The sequence below is a fragment of the Sus scrofa genome, chromosome 8 (assembly GCF_054392235.1).
Source record: "Sus scrofa isolate SSC_HxYL_T2T_F1_AM1 chromosome 8, Sscrofa_HxYL_maternal_Yorkshire_Landrace_v2.0, whole genome shotgun sequence".
NCBI lineage: Eukaryota > Metazoa > Chordata > Mammalia > Artiodactyla > Suidae > Sus > Sus scrofa.
In genome coordinates, this window is record NC_139390.1 from 141430472 (window position 1) to 141453852 (window position 23381).

At 41.7% G+C, this 23381-nt stretch overlaps 2 protein-coding genes across 12 annotated transcripts; one reads left to right on the forward strand and one right to left on the reverse strand.

Moving 5' to 3' along the window:
• Positions 1-166: 166 nt before the first annotated feature.
• On the forward strand, positions 167-17702 carry ABRAXAS1 (abraxas 1, BRCA1 A complex subunit). 10 transcript variants are annotated; one of them, XM_005656572.4, is made up of 9 exons: positions 167-706; positions 2107-2197; positions 4218-4254; positions 7671-7737; positions 9585-9778; positions 11007-11126; positions 12359-12443; positions 13702-13816; positions 14160-17702. In XM_005656572.4, the coding sequence occupies exons 2-9, from the start codon at positions 2167-2169 to the stop codon at positions 14591-14593; spliced, it is 1083 nt and encodes a 360-aa protein (XP_005656629.2). In that variant the 5' UTR covers positions 167-706; positions 2107-2166; the 3' UTR covers positions 14594-17702. The 10 variants fall into 10 exon arrangements, with proteins under 10 accessions (XP_005656629.2, XP_003129396.2, XP_005656628.2 ...); XM_003129348.5 differs by having other exon boundaries at positions 167-268; XM_005656571.4 differs by lacking the exon at positions 11007-11126 and having other exon boundaries at positions 167-268.
• On the reverse strand, positions 13905-23265 carry MRPS18C (mitochondrial ribosomal protein S18C). Of its 2 annotated transcripts, XM_003129356.6 has the most exons (6): positions 23148-23265; positions 22374-22426; positions 19760-19843; positions 17506-17563; positions 16908-16967; positions 13905-16823 (listed from the first exon to the last, which is right to left on the reverse strand). In XM_003129356.6, the coding sequence occupies exons 1-6, from the start codon at positions 23245-23247 to the stop codon at positions 16747-16749; spliced, it is 432 nt and encodes a 143-aa protein (XP_003129404.4). In that variant the 5' UTR covers positions 23248-23265; the 3' UTR covers positions 13905-16746. The 2 variants fall into 2 exon arrangements, with proteins under 2 accessions (XP_003129404.4, XP_020957464.1); XM_021101805.2 differs by lacking the exon at positions 19760-19843.
• Positions 23266-23381: the final 116 nt, after the last annotated feature.

Consider the following 23381-nt stretch of genomic DNA (forward strand, 5'->3'; position numbering starts at 1 on the left):
CCCACCAGAGGGCGCCCGCGCCGCCTCGCCCGCGCCCTCGCCGGAGCGCGCCGCAGCCAGTGCGCGGGCGCAGGCCCCGCCCCCTCGGCTGGCCCCGCCCCATTGTCGCGCGGCCGCGGCCCCCGCTCTTCAGGCCCCGCCTCCGCCCCGCCCCCTTGAGCAGCGCGGCGGCGGCGGCAACATGGAGGGGGAGAGCACGTCGGCGGTGCTCTCGGGTTTTGTGCTCGGCGCTCTCGCCTTCCAGCACCTCAACACCGACTCGGACACGGTGAGCCGAGCGGCGGGGCGGGAGCTGCAGTCGCCTCGGAAGAGGCCCTGCGCGCGGGCCCCTCGTGGCCGCCTTGGCCCGGGTCCCGCCCGCGGGCTCCCCGACGACGACGGCGGGCCGGCCCTCTGCCCCCCGAGCCGCCCTCTCAGCCCCTGGGCGGCCCCGGAGCTGCCGCCCGCCCTCTGACCCTTCCTCTGGTCGCCGGCGTTCATTTCCGCGCCCGACCGCAGCGTCCCGCACGCCCCCTTGCTCTCCTGCCGCAGCTCGCCTTGTCGGGACTCACTCGGTGGAGGAGGAAGAGAGAGGTCGCGGGGGTCCTGTGCCCCGCCGGGAAGGGTGCGGGTTAACGCTCTCCTAAGACCCCCTGGGGTTTTCCCACCACTCTTGTTTTTTTCCTGCAGAACAGCTACTGTGCACGTTTGTTGAAAGGGTCGGCGGGTAAGGGAATGAGAAGCGGTGCATCCAGTGGCTATTTGGGGAGAAGTCTTAGATGAAAAAGATTAACGTGCTTAGAGGGTATCTTTGACTTTTGTTTGCATTGATAGCAAATGTGTTATATTGTGAGGCCTCAGCTAGTTCCTTGTGAGATGCTTTCCGTTAAAATTTAAGTATTTAAGTTTGTCCTCACATATTAGGTATTTAAATGCTTATTCCTTTTGCCCGTTCAAAACCTCTGGATGAAGTAGTGAAGGACTTTTTAAAAACACAGTGCTGGGAGTTCCCGTCGTGGCGCAGTGGTTAGCGAATCCGACTAGGAACCATGAGGTTGCGGGTTCGGTCCCTGGCCTCCCCGGGTTAACGATCCGGCGTTGCCGTGAGCTGTGGTGTAGGTCGCAGACGAGGCTCGGATCCCACGTTGTTGTGGCTCTGGCGTCGGCCGGTGGCTACAGCTCCGATTAGACCTCTAGCCTGGGAACCTCCATATGCCGCAGGATTGGCCCTAGAAAAAAGACGAAAAAAAAAAAAAAGATTAAAAATTTACTGTCAACCACACTGGGTCTCTAAATGCCGAGAGAAATAACTGAATTCTCTAAAATTCAAAGAAATCACTGATGTTGTGGCAAAATGTCTATATTTTAACAAGAATCAGAGCTCACAGCTACCATTTTAGAAGGTAGACTCTGCAAGTCTTGAATATTGTGCACAATTTTTAATCTAAAAATTCACTCTTAGGTTCCTGCTGTGGTGCAGCAGGTTAATAATCCAGCATTGCTCTGTGGCTGTCTGGGTTCAGTTCCCTAGCCTGGCCCAGTGGGTTAAGGATGTGGAGTTTCTACAGCTGTGGTGTAGGTCGCAGCTGTGGCTTGGATTCATTCCCTGCCTCAGGAACTTCCATATGCTACAGATGCTGCTGAAAAAAAAAAAATAAAAATTTTTTTGAAATGAAAATAAAAACCCACCCCTGTATCTCTTCATAGTTCAGAAGCCTTCGCTGGCTTCCAGAAGCAGGTGCTCTTAATCCAGAGTGCCTGGCCAGTCATTCAGGAGGGTCCATTATTGGCGTTATTCTTTTCTGCTTATGATTTCCTAACTCACAAATGCGAGGCTTCTATTCTAAAGCTAACTGCTCTGCTCCTTGCCCCGCAAACATTGTGTACTTATTTCTGGCTTTAAGCCTTTTATGCTTCCAAGAGTGCCAAAATGTAGTGGTGTTTGCAGTCTCTACAACTTGGGTTTTTTTAACCAAGCTGGAACGCACCTGTCTTTCTTTCGTGTGTCCTCCAGCTGGTAGCACACACTTGTACATAGTGTAAAATACTCGGGAAATACTGGTTTGTTAAGTGGCTGGTAATTCTATCAGTGTATTCCATATCTGATTCTTATTTTTATCCTCATAGGAAGGTTTTCTCCTTGGGGAGGTGAAAGGTGAAGCTAAGAACAGCATAACTGATTCCCAAATGGATGATGTTGAAGTTATTTATACAATTGGTGAGTCACTTATTTATCTCCTATTTTGATAGTTTATGCTAAAACGGATCATCATAAATTACTTTTTAAATTGTTGAGATAGATATGAATTTTTAAAAGCAAGTTTTAAAAAAAATATGTTGCACTCATTTCTCAGTTAAAATGATGGCTATACCCTAGTCTAAAGGAAGAAACAGTATGAGACATAGGAAGTGAATTAAGATTACTGAGGAGGAAACAAGGATGAAATAGCTCCTGCAGATATTTAAGTGGCAGGAAGATGGTGCAGCAAAAGGAACCAGTAAACAAGACCAAGAAAAAAACAGGTTGGACAGACACATAACATGCTCGAGAAAATTTGGAAGATGAGAACTGAAAAAACTCAGTGGTTTAAGTAATTGAAAACCTTACGTAATTTCTGGAGTTTCATGGGGAAAAGGCCGACTGAATTACTTTTGTAATAGTATAGTATCAGTACTTGATAGATATATATGAGGTTATTGAGATGGTGTCTTCATGTAGTTTTCTCCGTACGCATGGCATTTGCAGGTACAAAGATGTCTGTAGCCTTCACATATTTACCTGAAAAGACTCTTCAGCATTTTGGTATTGGGTTTCCTCGTCTAGATGAAGGGTCACAAATTCTCTGTAGTCAAACTGATGTCTTTGATTTAGATGCCTAATGAAATTTCTAACAGTCTGGCTAGGATCTCCCCAAGGAAGGGACTCAAATAGGACCCATCCCAGGAACTGCGATAGGTGATTACTGTTGCAGTGGTCCAGTGCATGCTGTCTGATAAGATTTGCTTCTTGACACGAGGGACATATGTAAAGACGAGATGCCTAGAAGAACTCATGTTGTCTTGATGTCTTTCTGTGTCATCAGAGGTGACTATTGCCTTTCACTCTTCCCTCCTGAATCATGAGGGATGTGGAAATTTGGAATAATAGAGGAAACACCATATTCATCTTGACACGTCTTACATGATGTTTATTTATTTATTAAAATATTTTTTTTTTTGCTTTTTAGGGCCATACCCATGGCACACGGGAGTTCCCAGGCTGGGGGTCAAGTCAGAGCTGCAGCTGCCAGCCTGTGCCACAGCCACAGCAACTCGGGATCTGAGCCATGTCTATGACCTACACCACAGCTCATGGCAATGCCAGATCCTTAACCCACTAAGCAAGGCCAGGGATCGAACCCGCAACCTCAAGGTTACTAGTCAGATTCGTTTCTTTCTTTTTTTTTTTTTTCTTTTAGACTGCCCTGTAAGAATATGGAGTTCCCAGACCAGGTATCTGGTGCAAGCCACAGTTGTGACCTAAGCCGCAGCTGCAGCAGTGCTGAGGCCAGGGTTAGAACCCGTGTCCCAGCGCTCCCAACTGGCTGTGAATCCCATTGCGCCACAGCAGAAACTCCTAGTCAGATTCGTTTCTGTTGCGCCACAATGGGAACTTCTCTTAAATGATTTTTAATGCTGTCTCGTGATAGAAATTAATCTGTTAGCACACCATCTGCAGCTCCCAGAATTTAGATGTATTTAGGTGTAGTATTTCTATTGACAGGAGGGTAAAACTCACCTCTTTAGAGGTGTTGGACTTTTTTTCTTTAGTCTACAGTTAACATTGACTAATCCTTTATGAAACAACCAGTTGGAATAACAACCAATAATTCCTTTAGCAGCTGTTTTTATCACTTGGGTAAAATTAGAGCATAGCAATTTCAGAGCTCAATGAATATAGCAACTGGGAATTTATCTTTTGTGTGTCTGTTATTAAACCTATTTAGAAGGAATATAGCATTCTAGTTACAAATCAGGCTATAGGTGTGGATTTTGTCTCCTCCACTGGCTTGGGTGAGCCACTTAATCTTTCTGCTTGATACCTCATCTTTAAAATGGAAGGAATGAGAACATCAGTCTCATAGGTTTTGTGGAAATTAAATGAGATACTGGTAATGTACTTTCTGGCATGAAGTCAGTATATGTTATTCAACTGATAATTAATGTTAGCATAACTAAAATTTCTTTTTTTTCCCCAGATGTTCAGAAATACATTCCATGCTATCAGCTCTTTAGGTGAGTACTAAGAGCACGTACATGGTCCATTGTGAAAATTATTATTCTCTGCAGGTGAATTTTTTTCTTTTTAGGGCCATACCCATGGCATATGGAAGTTCCCAGGCTAGGGGCTGAAATGGAGCTGCAGCTGCCAGCCTACACCACATCCACAGCAATGCCAGATCTATAACCCAACTGAGAGGGGCGGGAGATCAAACCTGTGTCCTCATGAATACTAGTTGGGTGCATTACCACTGAGCCACAATGGGAACTCCTGCAAGAGAATTTTTAAAACTAACTTGGTTACAAGTTATACATGATGGTTAGATTAAAATGAAAACTCTTTTTTTTTTTGGCCATACTCACGGCATGCAGGTTTCCAGGCCAGGGATTGAACCCACCCCACAGCAGCGACCTGAGCTGCAGTGACAGTGCTGGATCCTTAACCCACAGCGCCACCAGGGAACTCCAAAAAGACTTAAAAAAAAAAAAAAATTATAGTTGATTTACAATGTTCTGTCCATTTCTGCTGTACAGCAGATTGACCTAGTTATTCATACATGTACATTCTTTTTCTCACATTATCCTCCATCGTGTTCCATCACAAGTGACTAGACATGGTTCCCTGTGCTCTATGGCGGGACCTCTTTCTTTGCTTGTCCACTGCAGATGCAGCAGTTTGCATCTACTAATCCCAGACTCTCAGTCCCTCCCCCTCCCCAAAAAGGCTTTTTTTTTCTTTTTTTCCTTTTTCAGTCTTTTTCAAAAAGGTTTTTTTTTTTGCCTGACAATTCACCTGTTCACTTCAACCCTGTCTTCAGTATTTATCGGCCCCATTAGCAGGTCTGCACTCCCTCTTCCAGGGACCAGTTCACCTTGCTTTTCCTTTTCCCATCCGGTCGCCTCATCACGTATGTAAACTCAGTGACACGTTCTCATACATCAACTGCAGCCCTTTTTTCTATCCTTTTTTTTTCCTGGCTTATTATCTGCTTCTTCACTTTTATCTCATTGCTTATGTCTATTAACTGGTTAGGTTCTTCATCTACCAGCTTCCTGTTGCTTTTCCAGGGTGGAAACTTGCACTCTCAGTTCTGCAGATGGTAGTAGTACGGTTAACCCCTGATAGGCTGTGTTGTTGTTAACAGCTTTTTACGGAGGTACCATACACAGAAAAGTGAATTTCCATAAAGCAAACAGCTGTAACCATAGACAACATGGTGTAGCTTTGACGAAATAGCTTTATGATTTATATAAACCATGCATGAAAAATCAGCTTTACGATCTTGTAGTCACGTGGTATGCACGCATTCCTAAAGCTGTGTAAGAGCTGCAATGGGCATATTGCTAAGGTGAGAAACACCATCGTTCGGCATGACAGACAAAGGCTCAGTGTGTCCATGAACCACTGAGCCAGAAAGGGGCACAGCTCCCCTACTGCCTGATAGACGGTGGGTATAAAAAGTATTTGTTGAGTGAGGGATTCTTGGTGGAAACTCATAAAAAGTACTTCCTTGAGGGACTCTGCACCAGTGATAGATTAACAAGGGAAAGGGGGGGGGGATGATTCACTCTCTTTTGGCAGCCACCTTAACTAACTAGACCAACTTCATGGAGCCTTAGAGCTGAGGCAGCCATGCCTCAGCCTTTTAGCTTTGAAAGTCGGAGGATGAGGAGAAGAACAGGTGGGTGGTAGGCAAACTTAGAAGAATCAGGATTTCTTGGGATCTAATCCAATAGCATACTATGATGTTTCTTTTCCTTGTTTTAAATGATGTAAGTGAACATGTGAAAAAGAAAGTCTTCTAACACCATACTTCTTAGAATCCGAGCTAGATAAGCTTTAATACCCAGCTTTATGTTCTAATACAGAGGATGGCAAAGTCTGGCTCCATGGCCTGTTTTATCTGGTGCTCTATGGATAGTTAGTATTTATTTTTTAAGGGTTGGAGGGGGTGGGGGGGTAAGAACAATGGAGGAATATGTAACAGTAAAGCCTAAGATACTTACTTTGTGGAGCTTTACAGAAAAATTGTCAACCTTGCTCTAATACATTGTTTCTCAAAGTTTTCCTCTGACAAAACACTTATTCCCTTATTTCTGAAATCAGGAGGAAATCTGGAAAACAGCCTACTGAAGCCTAAAACTTAAAGTCACTTTTAAAAAGATTATGCAGTTTAACGTGAATTCTCCTGCACAAAATATCTATTTCTCCATAAAATTGCCCCCCTTCCCAGAATCGTCACATAAAGCCAGTGCTCGCATGGAAGATGGACACTGCGATCTTACTGTTTCTCTTACACCCTGGTGTACTGCCTTATGCCCGGTTTTTGAGAAGCTCAGAAGTGGACCATCCTAGAGAAATACAGGAGTAAACTCTGGTATTTAGATTTTCCATACTGGAATAAATAGCAAAATGGAGAGATCTGTTTGATGAGCTGAATTAGCCCCTTTGATGGTAAAACACTTTATTTTGTCTATTTTGTAAGTTAGAAAGAAAAAATACATTGCCTATTAGGATTTTTTTTTTCAATTCTATATAACTGAATTTTTTCAGTGTACAGATAGGAATTACCAGTAAAAGCCTATTTCAATGCATGTTATTTGTCAAGGATTTTACATTTGCATAGAAATGAGTGTTAAAGGGAGAAGAGTGTTATTTGCAGTCCCTGGAGGGGAAAGAAAGCTAGAAGTAAATGCTTTAGAATTATTTTCCAATTCTTCCTACATCTTTGACATTTAACTACAGCGCAGAGATCACTAAACTAAACCTAACCCCTAGCACCCCCAAAAAATAAACTCCTAAAGCATTCCTCTCTTTTTTTTTTTTTTTTTTTCTTTTTCTTTTTGGCTGTGCCCATGGCGTGTGGAAGTTCGTGGACCAGGATCGAACCCACGCCACAGCAGTGACCTGAGCCGGTGCATTGATAACACCAGATCCTTAATCCACTGTGCCACAAGGGAACTCCTAAAGCACTTCTCTTAATTTAAGTACAGCTTTTGGAATTAGCAATGAATAAATTGTCTTTTTGTTATTGTGCTTCATTATTCACATTACACATACTTTTGTATGTGTGATTATTGCAAAAAAATTTTTATTAAGTAAATTGTGAATTAGCTATGCAAACTTATAATACCTATATTTAGTGGATAGTTTTTGTTCTAGGTTTAAAAAAAAATGTGGTACCCAAACTTTTCCTGTGAAGTTTCTCCACTGCTTTTCTTTTCTCATTGCTTATGGACCACATATTTCTACAGTTTTAAGTCTGTTAATTTGAGAATTTCTCTCCTATTTATTTTAGAACTTCATCTAGCAGGTGAGTGGGTGTATGGATCTTGGGTGGTTGGGCTAGGAGTAACTAAAATTAAAAGTGCTGATAAAATCTTCAATGTTTTTAACTTGTTTGAAGCGCCTGTAACTTTGGCTTTTACAGCTTTTACAATTCTTCTGGTGAAGTCAATGAGCAAGCGCTGAAGAAAATATTATCAAGTGTCAAAAAGGTGATTCACTTTTTCTTTTTTAGGGTTTTTGTTTTTTGCTTTTTGTTTTTTTGTCTTTTTAGGACCATAGCTGCGGCATATGGAACTTCTCAGACTAGGGATTGAATTGGAGCTGTAGCTGCCGGACACAGCCACAGCCACATCAGATCCTTAACCCACTGGGCGAGGCCAGGGATCAAACCTACATCCTCATGGATACTAGTTGGGTTTGTTACCTCTGAGCCACAACAGGAACTCCTATTTTTTAGTATTATATGTACTTCTCAGCTTCTAAAAACATGGGACACTCTTGACAGAAGTTTCAAGCAGCTTTTGTCTTTACAATGTCCTGTGTAAAACAGGTGAGGAAAGGCTTGTTGTCTCTAGAAATTCAAAGGGGTTTCTCTGAAAGCAAAGCTTATTGTTAAAAAAATCTTCATCTTGGAGTTCCCGTCATGGTGCAGCGGAAACGAATCTGACGAGGTACTATGAGGTTGCAGGTTCGATCCCTGGCCTCAGTGGGTTAAGGACCCGGCATTGCCGTGAACTGTGGTGTAGGTTGCAGACACAGCTTGGATCCCAAGTTGCTGTGGCTGTGGTATAGGCCAGCGGCCGTAGCTCCAATTAGACCCGTAGCCTGGGAACCTCCATCTGCCATGGTGCAGCCCTAAAAAGAGACAAAAAGACAAAAAAATTTTAAAAAATAAAAAATCTTCATCTTGTTCTCATCCTTTTTGACTGCAGCGGGCAGCTGCTTGATATGAAATCTCAATTCCCAGACCAGGGATTGAACCTGGGCCACAGCAGTGAATGTGGCACTGAATCCTAACCACTAGACCACCAGGGAACTCCCTTCTCATCCTTCTCTTGACTGTTCTGATTTACACTGATCGTTCCCTCTCCTACGTTCCCACCACCCCCCTTTCCAGCACCGCTCACTCTAGGACTCAGTCCCCTGCTGTGATTTGGCCTGGCCGCACCTTCTCTTGTTTACTCTGTGGGGGGTGATTTCCTGTACGGGACCTGATTTGGATCCTCCACAGCCCACTTGGCATTAAAACGTGTTGAATGATTAAAATAGATATTTCTTCCCAATACAGATTTTTTTCTGGGTACTTTTTTCCTCTTAAAACCTTTTGATCTCTTAGTTGAGAATAAAAGTAGATTCAGTAAAAGAAGTTTCTTTCAAAAAACATCTTTTGTTCAAAGTGCTTTCCCCTCAGTTACATGTACGTAAAAATGTACCTGTAGGAGTGAGTGGTTGTTCTTTGTTATAAATTAATACTGTTTTGAGTCAATGAGATTTATTTTTCCAGGTTAAAAAAAGGTGTAGTAATACTAACAACCCGTTTGTTTAGCATGTTATAGTTTTCAAAACCCCTTCACACATCTTAATCTTGAAACCAGCTTTGTGGGGTTGCTTATATAGGGTAACATTCCCATATGAGTTTCAGTTAAAAGCTACTGTGTTCCGTTTACTTACTTAAACCAATTATCTGTCCAGGAAGCTAACTAGTTGTCACTGACATTTTCTTCATTTAAATTTGACTAAAGATTAAGATTTTAAGATAGTAAATGCCATAAGGGAAACTAAAGGAAGCTAAGACCTTTTTTCTTTAATCTATATTAAATAAGATTGTACCCTGGTAACTGAATGGAAAGTAGTTTAAGTCCAAGTCGTTTGCATACTTTACAAAAGGTAAGGCGTATTTGTATGTGTGTGTTTTGTTTACATAGGCCCCGTCTTGCTAAATATTAAGGTAGCATCCTTAAGGTCATCAGTCTTACTGCTCGGGTATGACAGCAAGCCCTGTCGTGGTTGTAGTCACTGAGGTACACACCTGATGTTTCTCTGTATATGCTTTCAGGATGTAGTTGGTTGGTACAAATTCCGACGTCATTCAGATCAGGTCATGACATTTAGAGAGAGGCTCCTTCACAGAAATTTACAGAAGCATCTTTCAAGCCAGGAACTTGTTTTTCTGTTATTAACACCGAGTATAATAACAGAAAGCTGCTCTACTCATCGGCTGGAGCATGCCTTGTATAAACCTCAGAAAGGGTGAGTGTTGACCAGTTGCTGGCTGTCCTCAACCAATAGAAAAGTATACTTAACATTTTTACTGTGCTTTTTACTGACTATTTTTGTCACAGTAACGCTTTTTAGTTTGTCTTAGCATTGATTTTTTTTTTTTTTTTTTTTTAGGGTTGCACTCCAGGCATATGGAAGTTCCCAGGCTAGGGGTCGAATCAGAGCTGCACCTGCCAGCCTACACCACAGCCACAGGAATGTGGGATCCAAGCTGTGTCTGCGACCTACACCACAGTTCACAGTAACGCCAGGTCTTTAACCCAGTGAGCGAGCCCCTGGATCAAACCTGGGTCCTCGTGGATTATGAGTCAGTTTCGTTTCTGCTGAGCCATCATGGGAAGTACCACCACTGATTCTTTATAGATGGGAAAATGAAGGTCAGATGAGGAAATCAGAAGCCCAGTATGGAACAATGGCAAAGTGACTTGTGTTTCTGGTGCTGAGGATTTGCTGTTATTTACCGTAGGGTGAAAAAAATAAGCATGCTTTAGATATTGGTTGCTAATGTACAACTGAAACCTGCATACCTGAGCAGCCTTTTGCTGACCTCTGCCAGGAAGCTGGGTGATTCTTGATGATCCACCAAAATGAGCTAATAACACTCCCCACAGCTGATGTAAACAGCTTTTTCATGAGCATGAGAATAAAGTTAAGAGAGTCCCGGAGAAGAGTAATTTTATCATTTATGGAAGATGGGATGAATCACAGCAAGACGGCTTATTTTACACGTGCTAGTCAGTTAAAATAGCTGTTAAAGCATTTTTCTTTCTTTCTGTTTTTTTATTTTTTATGGCCGCACCCACGGCATATGGAGGTTCCCAGGCTAGGGGTAGAATTGGAGCCGTAGCTGCCAGCCTACACCACAGCCACAGCAGTGTGGGATCTGAGCCAAGTCTGTGACCTACACCACAGCTCACGGCAACACTGGATCCTTAACCCAGTGAGCGAGGCCAGGGATCGAACCTGCATCCTCAGGGATGCTAGTCAGATTCGTTTCCACTGAGCCACAGAGGGAACTCCCTGTTTCACAACTTTTAAAAGCCGTTTGCCTCAAGACAGTAAATTCTGTCTTGGCTAAGTAGTAAGGAATGGATTTTTTGTTTTTTCTTATAAGGGCAAGGTAGTCTATACTAAAAAGTAGATGCTAATCTATCACTTTAAGTTTTTTTGTTTTGTTTTTCCAATTTTATTTCTTCAGACTTTTTCATAGAATACCTTTAGTGGTGGCCAATCTGGGCATGTCTGAACAACTGGGTTATAAAACTGTATCTGGTTCCTGTATGTCTGCTGGTTTTAGTCGAGCAGTAAAAACACACAGGTGAGATTCCTTAACTGCTTCCCCACTAAACTTAATTCCTATTCATTTTTTGAAATTAATGTTTTAATTACACAAGAGAATAAAAATGAACACTAATGACTACATTACTCAGGTAAACCAGACTGTTTTTAGTTTCTCCATATTTCCTTCTAGCACTTTATATGTCCATCTATAAATCTGAAAGAGAGGGGCTTTGTTTAATAGCCTGCATATTTTTACATAGTCTGAGAGTAAGGAGCTAGCCCCAATATAATTTTTTAGGCAGCAGTTCATATTAAAGACAAGAAATTAGACTGGATATTAAATAAAGACAAAAAATAACCAAGATTTACTCACCGGTAGACGGCTGAGCTGTACCTTTTTTGGGGACAATAAAGGAATAGTTAATGTCGGGAATCACAACACTGGTACCACAGATACTTACTTAGTGTAAACTTTATGAGAATAATGAACTAGATTTTATTTATTTTTGTGTTCCCACGGTACTGAACCGTGTCTTATAGAAATGGAATATCACATTTCATTGATTCTAAGATGCACAGTTTTAAATTTATCTGAAATTGGGATTTTTACAGACATGCCTTAGAATTGTTTTTTCATCGTGATATCTAAAATAACATTGCCTCTTTCAATCAATGATGACTTAAACTCAGTAAAATAATTGATCCCATTGTAAAAAAAAAAGCCCACCCCAACCCCACCCTTAGTTTCAGTCTTTATTTTTTTGGTCTTTTTTTTGCCATTTCTTGGGCTGCTCCCACAGCATATGGAGGTTCCCAGGCTAGGGGTCTAATCAGAGCTGTAGCCGCCGGCCTACACCAGAGCCACAGTAACGTGGGATCCGAGCCGCGTCTGCAACCTACACCACAGCTCACAGCAACGGCAGATCCTTAACCCACTGAGCGAGGCCAGGGATTGAACCTGCAACCTCATGGTTCCTAGTCAGATTTGTTAACCACTGCGCCACAGCGGGAACTCGAGTCTTTATTTTTAAATACTTCTTTTTTGAGTCCTGGAAGTAGTACTTAGGCTAAAAAAGTTTGCTAAGGTGAAGATAGATGAACTCGTTTTTCTGCTTAGTTTTGCTCTATACAAGTAAGTTGACAAAATTATGGCTCCTACAAGGCCACTAAAAAGAATCTTCTGTTGTTCCTTAACTACAAATAAGTTTTTCATTGTATCATTAAAATGAGTTCCATACATTTGCCTGAAGAAATGGTAATTTTTTACAGCTCTGAATTTTTTAAAGAAGATGGATCTTTAAAGGAGGTACATAAGATAAATGAAATGTATGCTTCTTTACAAGAAGAATTAAAGGTAAGTTAACATTTAAAGACTGCTTACAGAGTTGATATCAAATTGGTCACCAAAATATTTTAGGGATAAACTGACTTGATAAGACGTGGATTTTTGTACTAGTTTAGCTTCAGGAACCAAGACCTCCATCTCAGTGGCCTACACAAACAAGTTTAGTCCCACTGACTTAGTGTCTTGGCTGCAACTTTGCTTTTGTTCTAAATGGCATCTTCCTTCTAGGATCTGGCCCTTATTTGATGTGGGACATGCTCTTCTCATGACAGAGGGAAAAGAGCAAGAAAGCTGGTGACAATTCACAGCGGCTCTCAGAACTTCTGCTTAGAGCTGGCATGTCACTGCCACTCACATGTCATTGGCCAGAGGCTGTCATGTCAGTAGTCAGGGATATATAACCCTTTTACAGGATAAAAAAGGAAGCAAATATTTGGGAATAAAACAGTCTGCCACAGTACGTGCTAAGCTCTATCTCATTGTGTCCATTCTGTTCCCTGAGAAGTAGACATAAGATGGGATTAGATATGCAAGACACTTATTAGGCCTGCAAAGAATAAAGGGAAGGGAGCAGGAGTGGCTGGGGGACCTGCAGTGCAAGTCTGACACCTGAGAAGGGGTCAGGAAAGGAGGAAGGTTGGACAGGAAGAGCTTTAGACTGCAAGACCAGAACATCTCAGCCAGGCTGAGATGGAATGTCTGCGAGCACAGGCGTCCTGCAGGACGACTTGTACTGATAGCCTCTGTGCTCAGTCACTGGCTAGGAGCAGCCTGGGAGAAGAGGACCTAGGTGCAGACACGGTTTTCTGTTCCTGTGCGTTATCTAGGAAATACCTTGAAAGAAAGCTTGTTTAAGTGGGAAGTTAACACATCTGGGACGCATTTTATAACTATAAAGTACCATGCAAATACTTGATTTCTTCCAGAAAAATAATAAAATAAAAATTTTATAAAGAAAAATATTATATACCATGAAAGATTTTGTTATTTGTGAACCTAGACTGTAGAACTTTTATCTATGCCCTTTATTTATTTATTTAATTTATTTTTTGCTTTTTTAGGGCTTCACTGGTGGCATATGAAGGTTCCCAGGCTAGGGATCAAATTGGAGCTATAGCTGCTGGCCTACACCACCAGCCATAGCAATGCAGGATCCCCAACCCACAGAGTGAGGCCAGGATCAAACCTGAGTCCTCATGGATGCTGGTCAGGTTTCTTAACTGCTGAGCTACGAAGGGAACTCCTATGCCCTTACTTTATTTTGCAGAGTATATGCAAAAAAGTGGAACACAGTGAGAGAGCAGTAGAGAAACTGCTAAAGGACGTAAACAGATTAAAACAGGAAATTAAAAAAAGAAAACAAGCACAGATTCAAGCAGCACGTAAGTAAAAAGTTCCTGTGCTTTAAAGAAAAATTTTCGGATTGTACTTATCGATGAGCTGGCTGCACTAGCTGATGAATTTGTCTACTTTAGGATTAAAAATAGCTGTTTTATTAATACATTCAAATCCCACTGAACAGAGAACATGGTACTACTGTAGATATACTATCTTGACATTAAAAAATATAATTTTCTTTTAGGATGTGTGGCATATAAACTTGGGATTCGTTTTTCTTAGATAGTTTGATGTAACTCTTTGAAGTTTTTTGCTTTAGTAACAGTTAACTATGGAAGCTGTGTAGGACAAATACTGTTAACATTGAACTACTTTTTGTTTGTTTAGGAGAGAAGAATGTACAAAAAGACCCTCAGGAGAACGTTTTTCTTTGTCAAGCTTTACGGACCATTTTTCCAGATTGTGAATTTCTTCATTCATGTGTTGTTTCTTTGAAAAATAGGCATATTTCTAAAAGTACTTGTAATACCACCCACCATGTCAGCGTGGATGGCCTGACCCTACTGGTGGAGTACACTGACAGTCCGGAAGCTAGTCCAGCTGGTAGCACACTGCAGACGAGTAAGCGCAAGGCTTCCGATGCAGATGACAGAGGGCGACTCAAGAAGTCACGGCTGTTAGAGCTGCAGAACAAACCATCTAAGGCAGATACTGACAGCAGCGACCAGGAAAAGGCATCCACAATGAGTAGCCCAGAAGCAGATGAAGAGCTTGAGAAAAGGAAGGGCTCTGGTGAATATCCACAGTCTCCGACCTTTTGACTCCGTTAGGCCCAAAGGAGATGCGTGGTCAGCTGAAGGATGAAGCCAGGCTCTTCTCCTGTTTTTACTGTGTTCAGCTCTGTGCAGTAACAAACGGGTGCATCAGTTAATCCGGAGTTTGAGTTACAGAACGAGCCTGGTCATGCAGTGTATTTGGGATCAGCAGTTGGTCAATTAGGTGAAGAGGCCAGTGAAGCCTGGCTCAAATGAGAGCATATACGTACATACACTGCTTATGGTGTCTGTCACAGAGACTTCATTTTCACATAGAGCAGAGTGTACATTCATTTGTCAAACTTTTGTTGTAGACTAGGGACTTTTCTAAAAATGTCTTGGAATCCCTTTGTTCCATTACTTAACCTTTATAAGACCGCTTTAGTTTCCTTAAAGAAATCTGCAAATTAACCTAAGTACAAAATGCTACTTAGTTTTTTTCATCTCCCATTACCAATCTCATTTAAATGGCCAAACTATACCTAATTTGGCAACTAATTTTTTTAAAGCTAGTTATCTTTACCAAGTCTCCTCAAAATATTTACTTAATATTCATTATAATGGTAATTTTCTTCTTAGTGCTCATATTCATCTATACAAAAATACAGCTGACACACATCTGGGAGTAGCCGACTTGGCAATGCAGAACGCAACAGGTTAAGAGAGTCACGTCACGGGCTCCCATGTGACTTTTAAGGATGTAAAGCTCCCGTTTCATCCAGTTTGATGGCTAATAAGTGGAGGTTGGTTAAGAGCTTTTACTGTGTGTTGTGTTTGCATTTTCCACAGCAGAATTTCCCATGAAGCATACACAGCACATGACGCCTTCATGTTTTACTCCGAGTGAGATGCTGAACCCACATGTTGACGAATGCTGTCAGTTACTTCCTAAGTGGTAGGGCCAACTCATAGCTAGTAGCAAAAGCACTCATCTTCTGTGTGTTAACATGCATCGATTCCCGTAGGGTGCTTATAAAGCCCACGTAACACCCGGGATGATTTGTGCAAAGAGAGTTTCCCATAGGATTGTCGTGCTGATTATATAAGCGCAGGGCAGGAGAGGAAATAGGGTTCAGTGTGAACCCTAATTTAAAAATAATTAGGTTTGCTGTCCCAACTTTCAAGGTGTTCAGTGAAAAGGAGGAAATGAGTCCTTACTGGACATTTTTTTCTGCTGCTCCCATCTTTTGGCAGTTAGTTTGTATGAGTGGAGAAAGAGAAGATGAGAGATTGCCTGGACATGAGTTTACACACAGGACACGACCGGTTTCAGGAGAGACGGGTGCAGGAGTAGATGTGACGGGCAGCACCCCTGTTCACCCTCATGTGACGCTCCTCCAGAGGGAAGACCTAGAGTCCTGGCCGGGCTGGCTTATGTGCTTGGTAGAAAATCTTTGTAGCAATTTCAAATCCACACCCTGTCACACGTGATCTGTACATTCTGCAGGCATTTCACTTTCCTGCACCCAAATCCCCACAATCCCATCTGCAAGACAGAACCTGGGCCGAAAGTAAAATTCCAATACAGGTCATCCTTTCCCTGTTTAACGCCCCAGTATCAGTGGTATATTGTGTGAGCTATTTGGGGACCCGATACAAGTAAAAATCCCACAGTACCAATTTTTTTATTCATATGTAAGTAAAATGTAATGAGTGGCAACACTGTAAATAATCTGATTTATTTAACGAACGTTCTCATATGAAGAGGAAGCTCCATCCCAAACCATTTTCTCCTCATATGATTTCAAGTTATTAACAAACACTTAATACTTTAGGAGTTCTCGTTGTGGCTCAGCAATAACAAACCCAGCTAGTATCCATGAGGATACAGGTTCAGTCTCTGGCCTCACTTGGTGGTTAAGGATCCGGCATTGCCATGAGCTGTGCTGTAGGTCTGAGAGGCAGCTTGTATCCTGCTGTGGCTGTGGCTGTGGCATAGGCCAGCAGCTGCAGCTCTGATTCGACCTTTATCCTGGGAACTTCCAAGGGTCACACATGTGGCCCTTAAAAAAAAAAAAAAAAAAAAAAAACCTTAATACTTTGTATTTTGGTAAGAATTAACCTATTAATTTTCTGTTCAAAGGTTATTAAATCTTATAGTTTGAGTCAATATTATCATCACACAAATATTGCTAAGTTTATTGATAACTTTATATAATTTACTCCCTGTATTTGATGTTACAAACTTTAGGGTCTTTGAGATATGCAGGATCCTTGTATGTAACTGGCATAAACCCTGTAAAGAGATAATGAAAGTTATTCACAAAAGCTAGTGAGCAAAATTTTGGTTAGCATAATTCAGTTTTTCAGATGTTCTTACCCAGTATTTGAGCTCTCTTAATTGCTTTTGTAATTTCTTTTTGTTTCTTCCCACAAAGACCTGTAAAAGAAAATGTTTTCTTATTCATAAAAAAAAAATGCCAATATCCCAAATGCATAACCATTGCCCACATCATGGAAGGGTTGAAACCCCATCAAGAGCCAGTCAGTAAACGTCTTAGGCTTTGTAGGCCACACAGTCTCTGTCCTCATTACTCAGTCCTGCTGTTGTAGCTCAGACTCTATGGAAACTATTTATAAAAACAAGCGGCAGATCTGATGTGGCGTATAGGCAGTAGGACCCTGGTTTAAATGATAGCCTAGGCATGACTGTAGTGTACTCCAATACAGCAAGGCAATTTTTTTAAGCCCATGTTTTCTACATGTTGTCAGCCTTTATACAATTAACTGAGTATAAGAAGACATGCAAATTAATAACCCTTTTGGCCTAAGACGAGGCTTTCTCAAAGTACGCATCGTATTTGGTCTAATAGTAATTTGTAGCACTATCTGAAAGTTTGCCAGTTTTCTTAAATAACAGAAGTAGATTTATATAATTCTTATCTATATTTAAGTTGCTATAATAGAAAATAAAATACCTGTTATGTGCCTTCCATAAATGCATCCAGTAAAAGGAGAAATAAACTGAGATAAAAGCTGTTGAGTTTTATTTGGAAAGGAAAAAAAAATTTATATTAATACACTTGTTAGTCAACCTTGATTGTGTAAATTTCAAAAACTTATGTCACCTTCAAGTTATGTAAATGTGTATTAATAAATTTCAGACAAACGTAAAGAATTTGAATGAAAAGAGTGACTTATGTTCATACTTCTAAGGGGCCATCTTTTTATTTTTTTATGTTTTGGCTGCACCCACAGCATGCTAAAGTTCCCAGGCCAGAGATCAAACCCCCACCACAACAGTGACTTTTGGGCCACAGCACTGGCAACACTGGGTCCTTAACCTGCTAAGCTACAAGGGAGCTCCAACAGATCATCTTGAATAACTAAACTGAGTTAACTTCTTACCCAGTGTGTGTCAGAAAGTATACAACAGGTTAATGAGCATATTCTTTCACTACTAAAGGTGTTTTCTTGACCATTCCTCTCTTCTAAAACAAAGCTGCTTATAATGAACAAAACATTCCAGCTATCACGACAGGCTACCATATATCAGACGACTGTGGGGTCTTCACAGGGTACAGGTACATCAAGCCATTCGCTGACTGATGTATTTATTTATTTGTTTTAACTTACGTATTTATTTCGCATTTTAGGTCCGCACCTGCAGCATATGGAGATTCCCAGGCTAGAGGTCGAATCAGAGCTAAGCTGCTGGCCTACACCACAGCCAGAGCCACACGGGATCCAAGCCGTGCCTGTGACCTACGCCACAGCTCACAGCAACACCAGATCCTTAACCCACTGAGGGAGGACAGACGTCCTCATGGATCCTAATCAAGTTCATTACCACTGAGCATGATCGGAACTCCCAATTTGCTGTTATTTATGTCTCATTAAATTCTTTAGCACTTTCCAGGGACCAGGCACTGTTCTAGGCACCATGCATAATCCTAATATATTGCATTTTAAAATTTCTCTTTTTTTTTTTAGCTTTCTTTTTTTTCTGCTTTTCAGGGCCACACCTGTAGCATATGGAATTCCCATTCTAGGGCTGGAATCGGAGATGCAGCTGCTGGCCTATGGCACAGCCAAAACAATGCCTGCCTATCCTTAACCCACTGAGCAAGGCCAAGGATCAAACTTGTGTCCTCATGGATACTACTTGAGCTATTACTGCTGAGCCTCAGCGGGAACTTCCTTTTTATTTTTTTTAACTTTTTTTTTTTTTTTTGGATTTTAAAATTTCTTGAGTTTTCTCCCATTAAGGCAATTATCACTTCATACTGTTGTGAGTAGACTTAATTTTGGCACCATTCTCTTCCCCAAATTTGCCACTTTTAATTTGCTGAGTGCTTGACAACAGATAAACTATATTTGACACAGTAATACTGGTGGTGAGCTATAAAGATGGACTTCACCAGAGGGGCTTTTCCCCAACGGCTCAACTCCACCAACTGAGAATCACTGTCACAGTGAGTCACGGTGAAGATGTTTGAGGCAAAGAAAAAAGAGAAATACTGAGCTGCATTAACAGTAAATGAGGAGTTCCCGTCGTGGTGCAGTGGTTAACGAATCCAACTAGAAACCATGAGCTTGCGGGTTCGGTCCCTGCCCTTGCTCAGTGGGTTAAGGATCCGGTGTTGCCGTGAGCTGTGGTGTAGGTTGCAGACGCGGCTCGGATCCTGCATTGCTGTGGCTCTGGCATAGGCCGGTGGCTACAGCTCCGATTTGACCCCTAGCCTGGGAACCTCCATATGCCGCAGGAGCGGCAACAGTAAATGAGGGGAGTTCCCGTCGTGGTGCAGTGGACACAAATCTGACTGGGAACCATGAGGTTGCAGGTTTGATGCCTGGCCTTGTTCAGTGGGTTAAGGATCCGTGAGCTGTGGTGTAGGCCACAGACATGGCTTGGATCCCACGTTGCTGTGGCTGTGGTGTAGGCCAGCAGCTACAGCTCCTATTGGACCCCTAGCCTGGGAACCTCCATATGCCGCAGGTGCAATCCTAAAAACAAAACAAAACAGAAACAGTAAATGAGGGACAGCGAGGGGGCTCTTATTTGAAGAAAAGAGAGTTGCCTTATACATAGAAGTATATCCAGATTTCAGATTATGAAGTTGCTAAAACAGCAACCCCTACACAAAGCCTGTTATAAAACTGACTTCTCCATTGTAAATATTAATAAAGGAGCAAAACCAAGTATCATAGTGAAGTAAAACCATATCTCACCTGCACATTCTTATAATCTACATGTTTTTCACACAAGATACATTTTTTCAGAGGCTCCTTATAAGGATTTTCCATTGGAACAGGCTAGGATAAAGAAAAAAAAAAACCTGGTAATACAGTTTGTGTTAATTTTAAATAAAAAAAAAAAAGTCTCAGGTTACTACATTTAAATCTCTCCAAGAGATTAGCTGTATCTTTCTTACTGTGAAAGAGAAATAAATACAACTTGGCTTGTAAAATAAATATCAAGTATTTCTGAAAGATCCTCCATTTTAAAGAGTTTAGTGTACTCATATTTTGTAGAAGCATCTCGTTTTAGTTTGGCTAGGAGGGATTAAGTTAGGAAGGAGAATTCTGGTATAAAATACAATCTTTGGAGAGAAAGGGCTATGGAAGGGGAAAAAATCTGAAATCTTTGATAAGTAACTCTCCTCAAATGCTTTGCCCGGGTGGTAGGTGGCTAAAAATTCTCAACTTAGATTTAAATTAAGAAAAACTTAAGAGCACAACAGTTATATGCAATTCTTAATAATAATCCCTAAATCCATCCCCATATTTCTGTAGATGTCTTGTCACTATTTCTATATTAAAAGACAATATCGGAGTTCCCGTTGTGGCGCAGTGGTTAACGAATCCGACTAGGAACCATGAGGTTGCAGGTTCGGTCCCTGGCCTTGCTCAGTGGGTTAAGGATCCAGCATTGCCGTGAGCTGGATCGTGGCTACCGCTCCGATTAGACCCCTAGCCTGGATATCTCCATATGCCGTGGGAGCAGCCCAAGAAATGGCAAAAAGACCAAAAAAAAAAAAAAAAAAAAAAAAAAAAAAAAAAGACAATGTCCCCATGGCTTACTATATAATACTCTAAAGTTCTCTGACTACAATTTTATAGTCTCAGACTGTTTTAAAAGTTTGTGTCAACTTTTTTGCTTTTTTCTGTGTTTACTACTGTCTCTTATGCTTCTGTCACAAGGCCTCCCTCCTATAATCAGTATAGATATCTCCAGCCTGGAGATTTTTAATCTAGAAATGGTTTTGAGGTTCCTGAAGCCCAGTAGTTGTATGCAAAATTTCAAATAAATAGGACTCTGTGCCTTTTTCTGAGGGCACATAGCCTCATTAGAGTCTTGGTGGGGTTTATGACCTAAAAAGAAGCTCTGGCAATTTCCTTTATTCTCTTGACTATGGTAGGAATTGATGACCAAGATGGACACTCAAAGGGACTAGATGAGTTCTTTCGTTTTTGTAGAAGGGTTCATTTGCTTTTTCCAACTCCTCAAATTTTCTTTTTTTTTTTTTTTTTTTTTTTCTTTAGGGCCAGAGCCAGGACATACTGTGGTTCCCCCGCTGGGGGTCTAATTGGAGCTGGAGCTGCCGGCCTACACCACAGCTATAGCAACGCCAGATCTGACCCACTTCTATGAGCTACATCACAGCTCACGCCAATGCCAGATCCTTAACCCAATGAGCAAGGCCAAGGACTGAACCTGCGTCCTCATTGTTACTAGTCAGGTTCATTTCCAATGAGCCACAACAGGAACTCCAAATTTTCTTAATGCAATTTACATTCAGCTCACATGTAATGACTGTATTCCTTCTCTACATTGTGCTAAGTGCTTTGTATGGTCTGATTAGTGTCAAATTATCTTTTGCATGTAGTAAGAAAACCTATACTGCCTAAGTCCAATGCTACCTAGTACTTGAAACCCCATTAAAGATATACCTACAGTTTAGAAGGAACTGTATTTAATGTCCTGGTATAAAACTTTAATTTGGATCCCTCATTTATTAAGGCAGCTCTTCCCACACACCCCCCCCCAAAAGTGATAAAGAGAACAAAGAACTGAATTTGAAATAAGAAAAACTTGGTACAGGTAAACTTTATACAATCCATTTGCTGGATTTTCTGCAATTACTGCATCCACCAAAAATACCTTTTTAATTTTTATTTATCATTCATTTTGTCCATGCCCACAGCATGCAGAAGTTCCTAGGCCAAAGATCAGACCCACACCACAGCAGTGACAAAGCTGGATCCTTAAGCCACTGTGCCACCAGGCAACTCCAAAACTACTTTTTTTTTTTTTTTTTTTTTTTTGTCTTTTTGCCATTTCTTGGGCCAATCCCTCGGCATATGGAGTTTCCCAGGCTAGGGTAGGGGTCTAATTGGAGCTGTAGCAGCCAGCCCACGCCAGAGCCACAGCAACACATGATCCGAGCCTCATCTGCGACCCACACCATAGCTCATGGCAACGCCAGATCGTCAACCCACTGAGCAAAGGCAGGGATTGAACCCGCAACCTCATGGCTCCTAGTCGGATTCGCTAACCACTGCACCACGACGGGAACTCCCAAAACTACCTTTTTTAATTCCTAAAGCACATATCTAGAAAGAAAAATATGGTGTTAGGGAAGCCATCCTTCTTGCTACGAAGCTAGGAATTCTCTTACTTCAAAGTTCACTTAAGTGACTACTCAATAAATTTTAATTTTCAAACTTGACTAATGATTCTCGATTGTTTTTTTCCTTCAGCTGAACATTATTCAAACAGTTAAGATACAAGAATTTGATCATGTTTGCAAGCACCTTATTAAAAGAAAAAAAAAAAACTTACAAGGTCCTCGTTGCTGGCTACCTGTTTATATTGTGAACAACTTCTCCACAGCACTGCAATTGAACAGAAACAGCAACAAACTATTTTTGATAGCTGAGCAGCTAAATATTTTGTTTCTATGGAGGCAAGATGAATTAAGGCATGACATAAAAGAAAGGTTTTTAATTCATTACACTAACAAGGTTAAATATAAGTTTAAAAAAAAAAGCCTTTAGATTTGAGGCAGAGTGGACTTTGTGTGGTTTCTGGGGCATTGGGGAAAGGGCGTATGTATCCCCACCATACAATCTCTTACCTGTTCTCTTCCTGAAATTTATTTCCTCTCTCTCATGGAGTAGAGACAGATTTTAATGCAAAGGAAAAATGAAAACAGACTCCTTACAGAGAGTAGGTTTTGGCAGAGAAGCACAAAGTAGATTAAAGTGCATAAATGGTAGATTCCAGGGCCCATGTCACAATTTCGCCCTGATTTGGGACCTCGGATATCGAATTTGCTGCGGGGTTACTGTGAAGATGCTTCCTATCAAGTTCTACCCGAAGATCGTAAGCATGTCCCTGCCTCCTTTTGAGAACCCCCCCATCACTGTCGTACTGGACGTCCTCTTCAGCCTTAAAAAACTAGTGACAGGCCATGACAGATTCCCACTTACCTTGGAGAAACCTAAGGCCTAGACACCGGCGTCCATTAGCGAACGGTGTCATCTCCACCGACCCAAGCAGGGCTAAGCCAACGGCTGCAAGTCTACAAAGGAGCCTAGGATGTGGAGACTTTACCTGCATGAGTCCCGGGATCCGTAAGGCAGACAGCAGCATTCACGAAGTCTGTCGACTTTCTCCTCCCCAACCGGCTGCAAAGAGACACCACAGCCGCCATGGCCCCTTGCCCCTCCTCTTCCGTTTTCCAAAGCGCCGGACAAGCCCCTTCCGGTGTGCTTCCCCTGTGGGTCCGAGCACTCGGTTCAAAGGTTCCGCAGGCGAACGCGGAGAACCAAGAGCAGCTGAAGTTTT

What these genes read in the sequence shown, in the direction of transcription:
- ABRAXAS1 (XM_003129348.5), top strand. Translation starts at nt 182, where the DNA reads ATGGAGGGGGAGAGCACGTCGGCGGTGCTCTCGGGTTTTGTGCTCGGC. An exon ending in CCATGCTATCAGCTCTTTAG is followed by an intron (nt 4,255 to 7,670) that starts GTGAGTACTAAG and finishes TGGCTTTTACAG; the next exon opens with CTTTTACAATTCTTCTGGTG. An exon ending in TTGTATAAACCTCAGAAAGG is followed by an intron (nt 9,779 to 11,006) that starts GTGAGTGTTGAC and finishes TTATTTCTTCAG; the next exon opens with ACTTTTTCATAGAATACCTT.
- MRPS18C (XM_003129356.6), bottom strand. Translation starts at nt 23,247, where the DNA reads ATGGCGGCTGTGGTGTCTCTTTGCAGCCGGTTGGGGAGGAGAAAGTCG. An exon ending in TTATGGAAGGCACATAACAG is followed by an intron (nt 16,968 to 17,505) that starts GTATTTTATTTT and finishes TTTCTTTTACAG; the next exon opens with GTCTTTGTGGGAAGAAACAA. An exon ending in TAAGAGAGCTCAAATACTGG is followed by an intron (nt 16,824 to 16,907) that starts GTAAGAACATCT and finishes ATCTCTTTACAG; the next exon opens with GGTTTATGCCAGTTACATAC.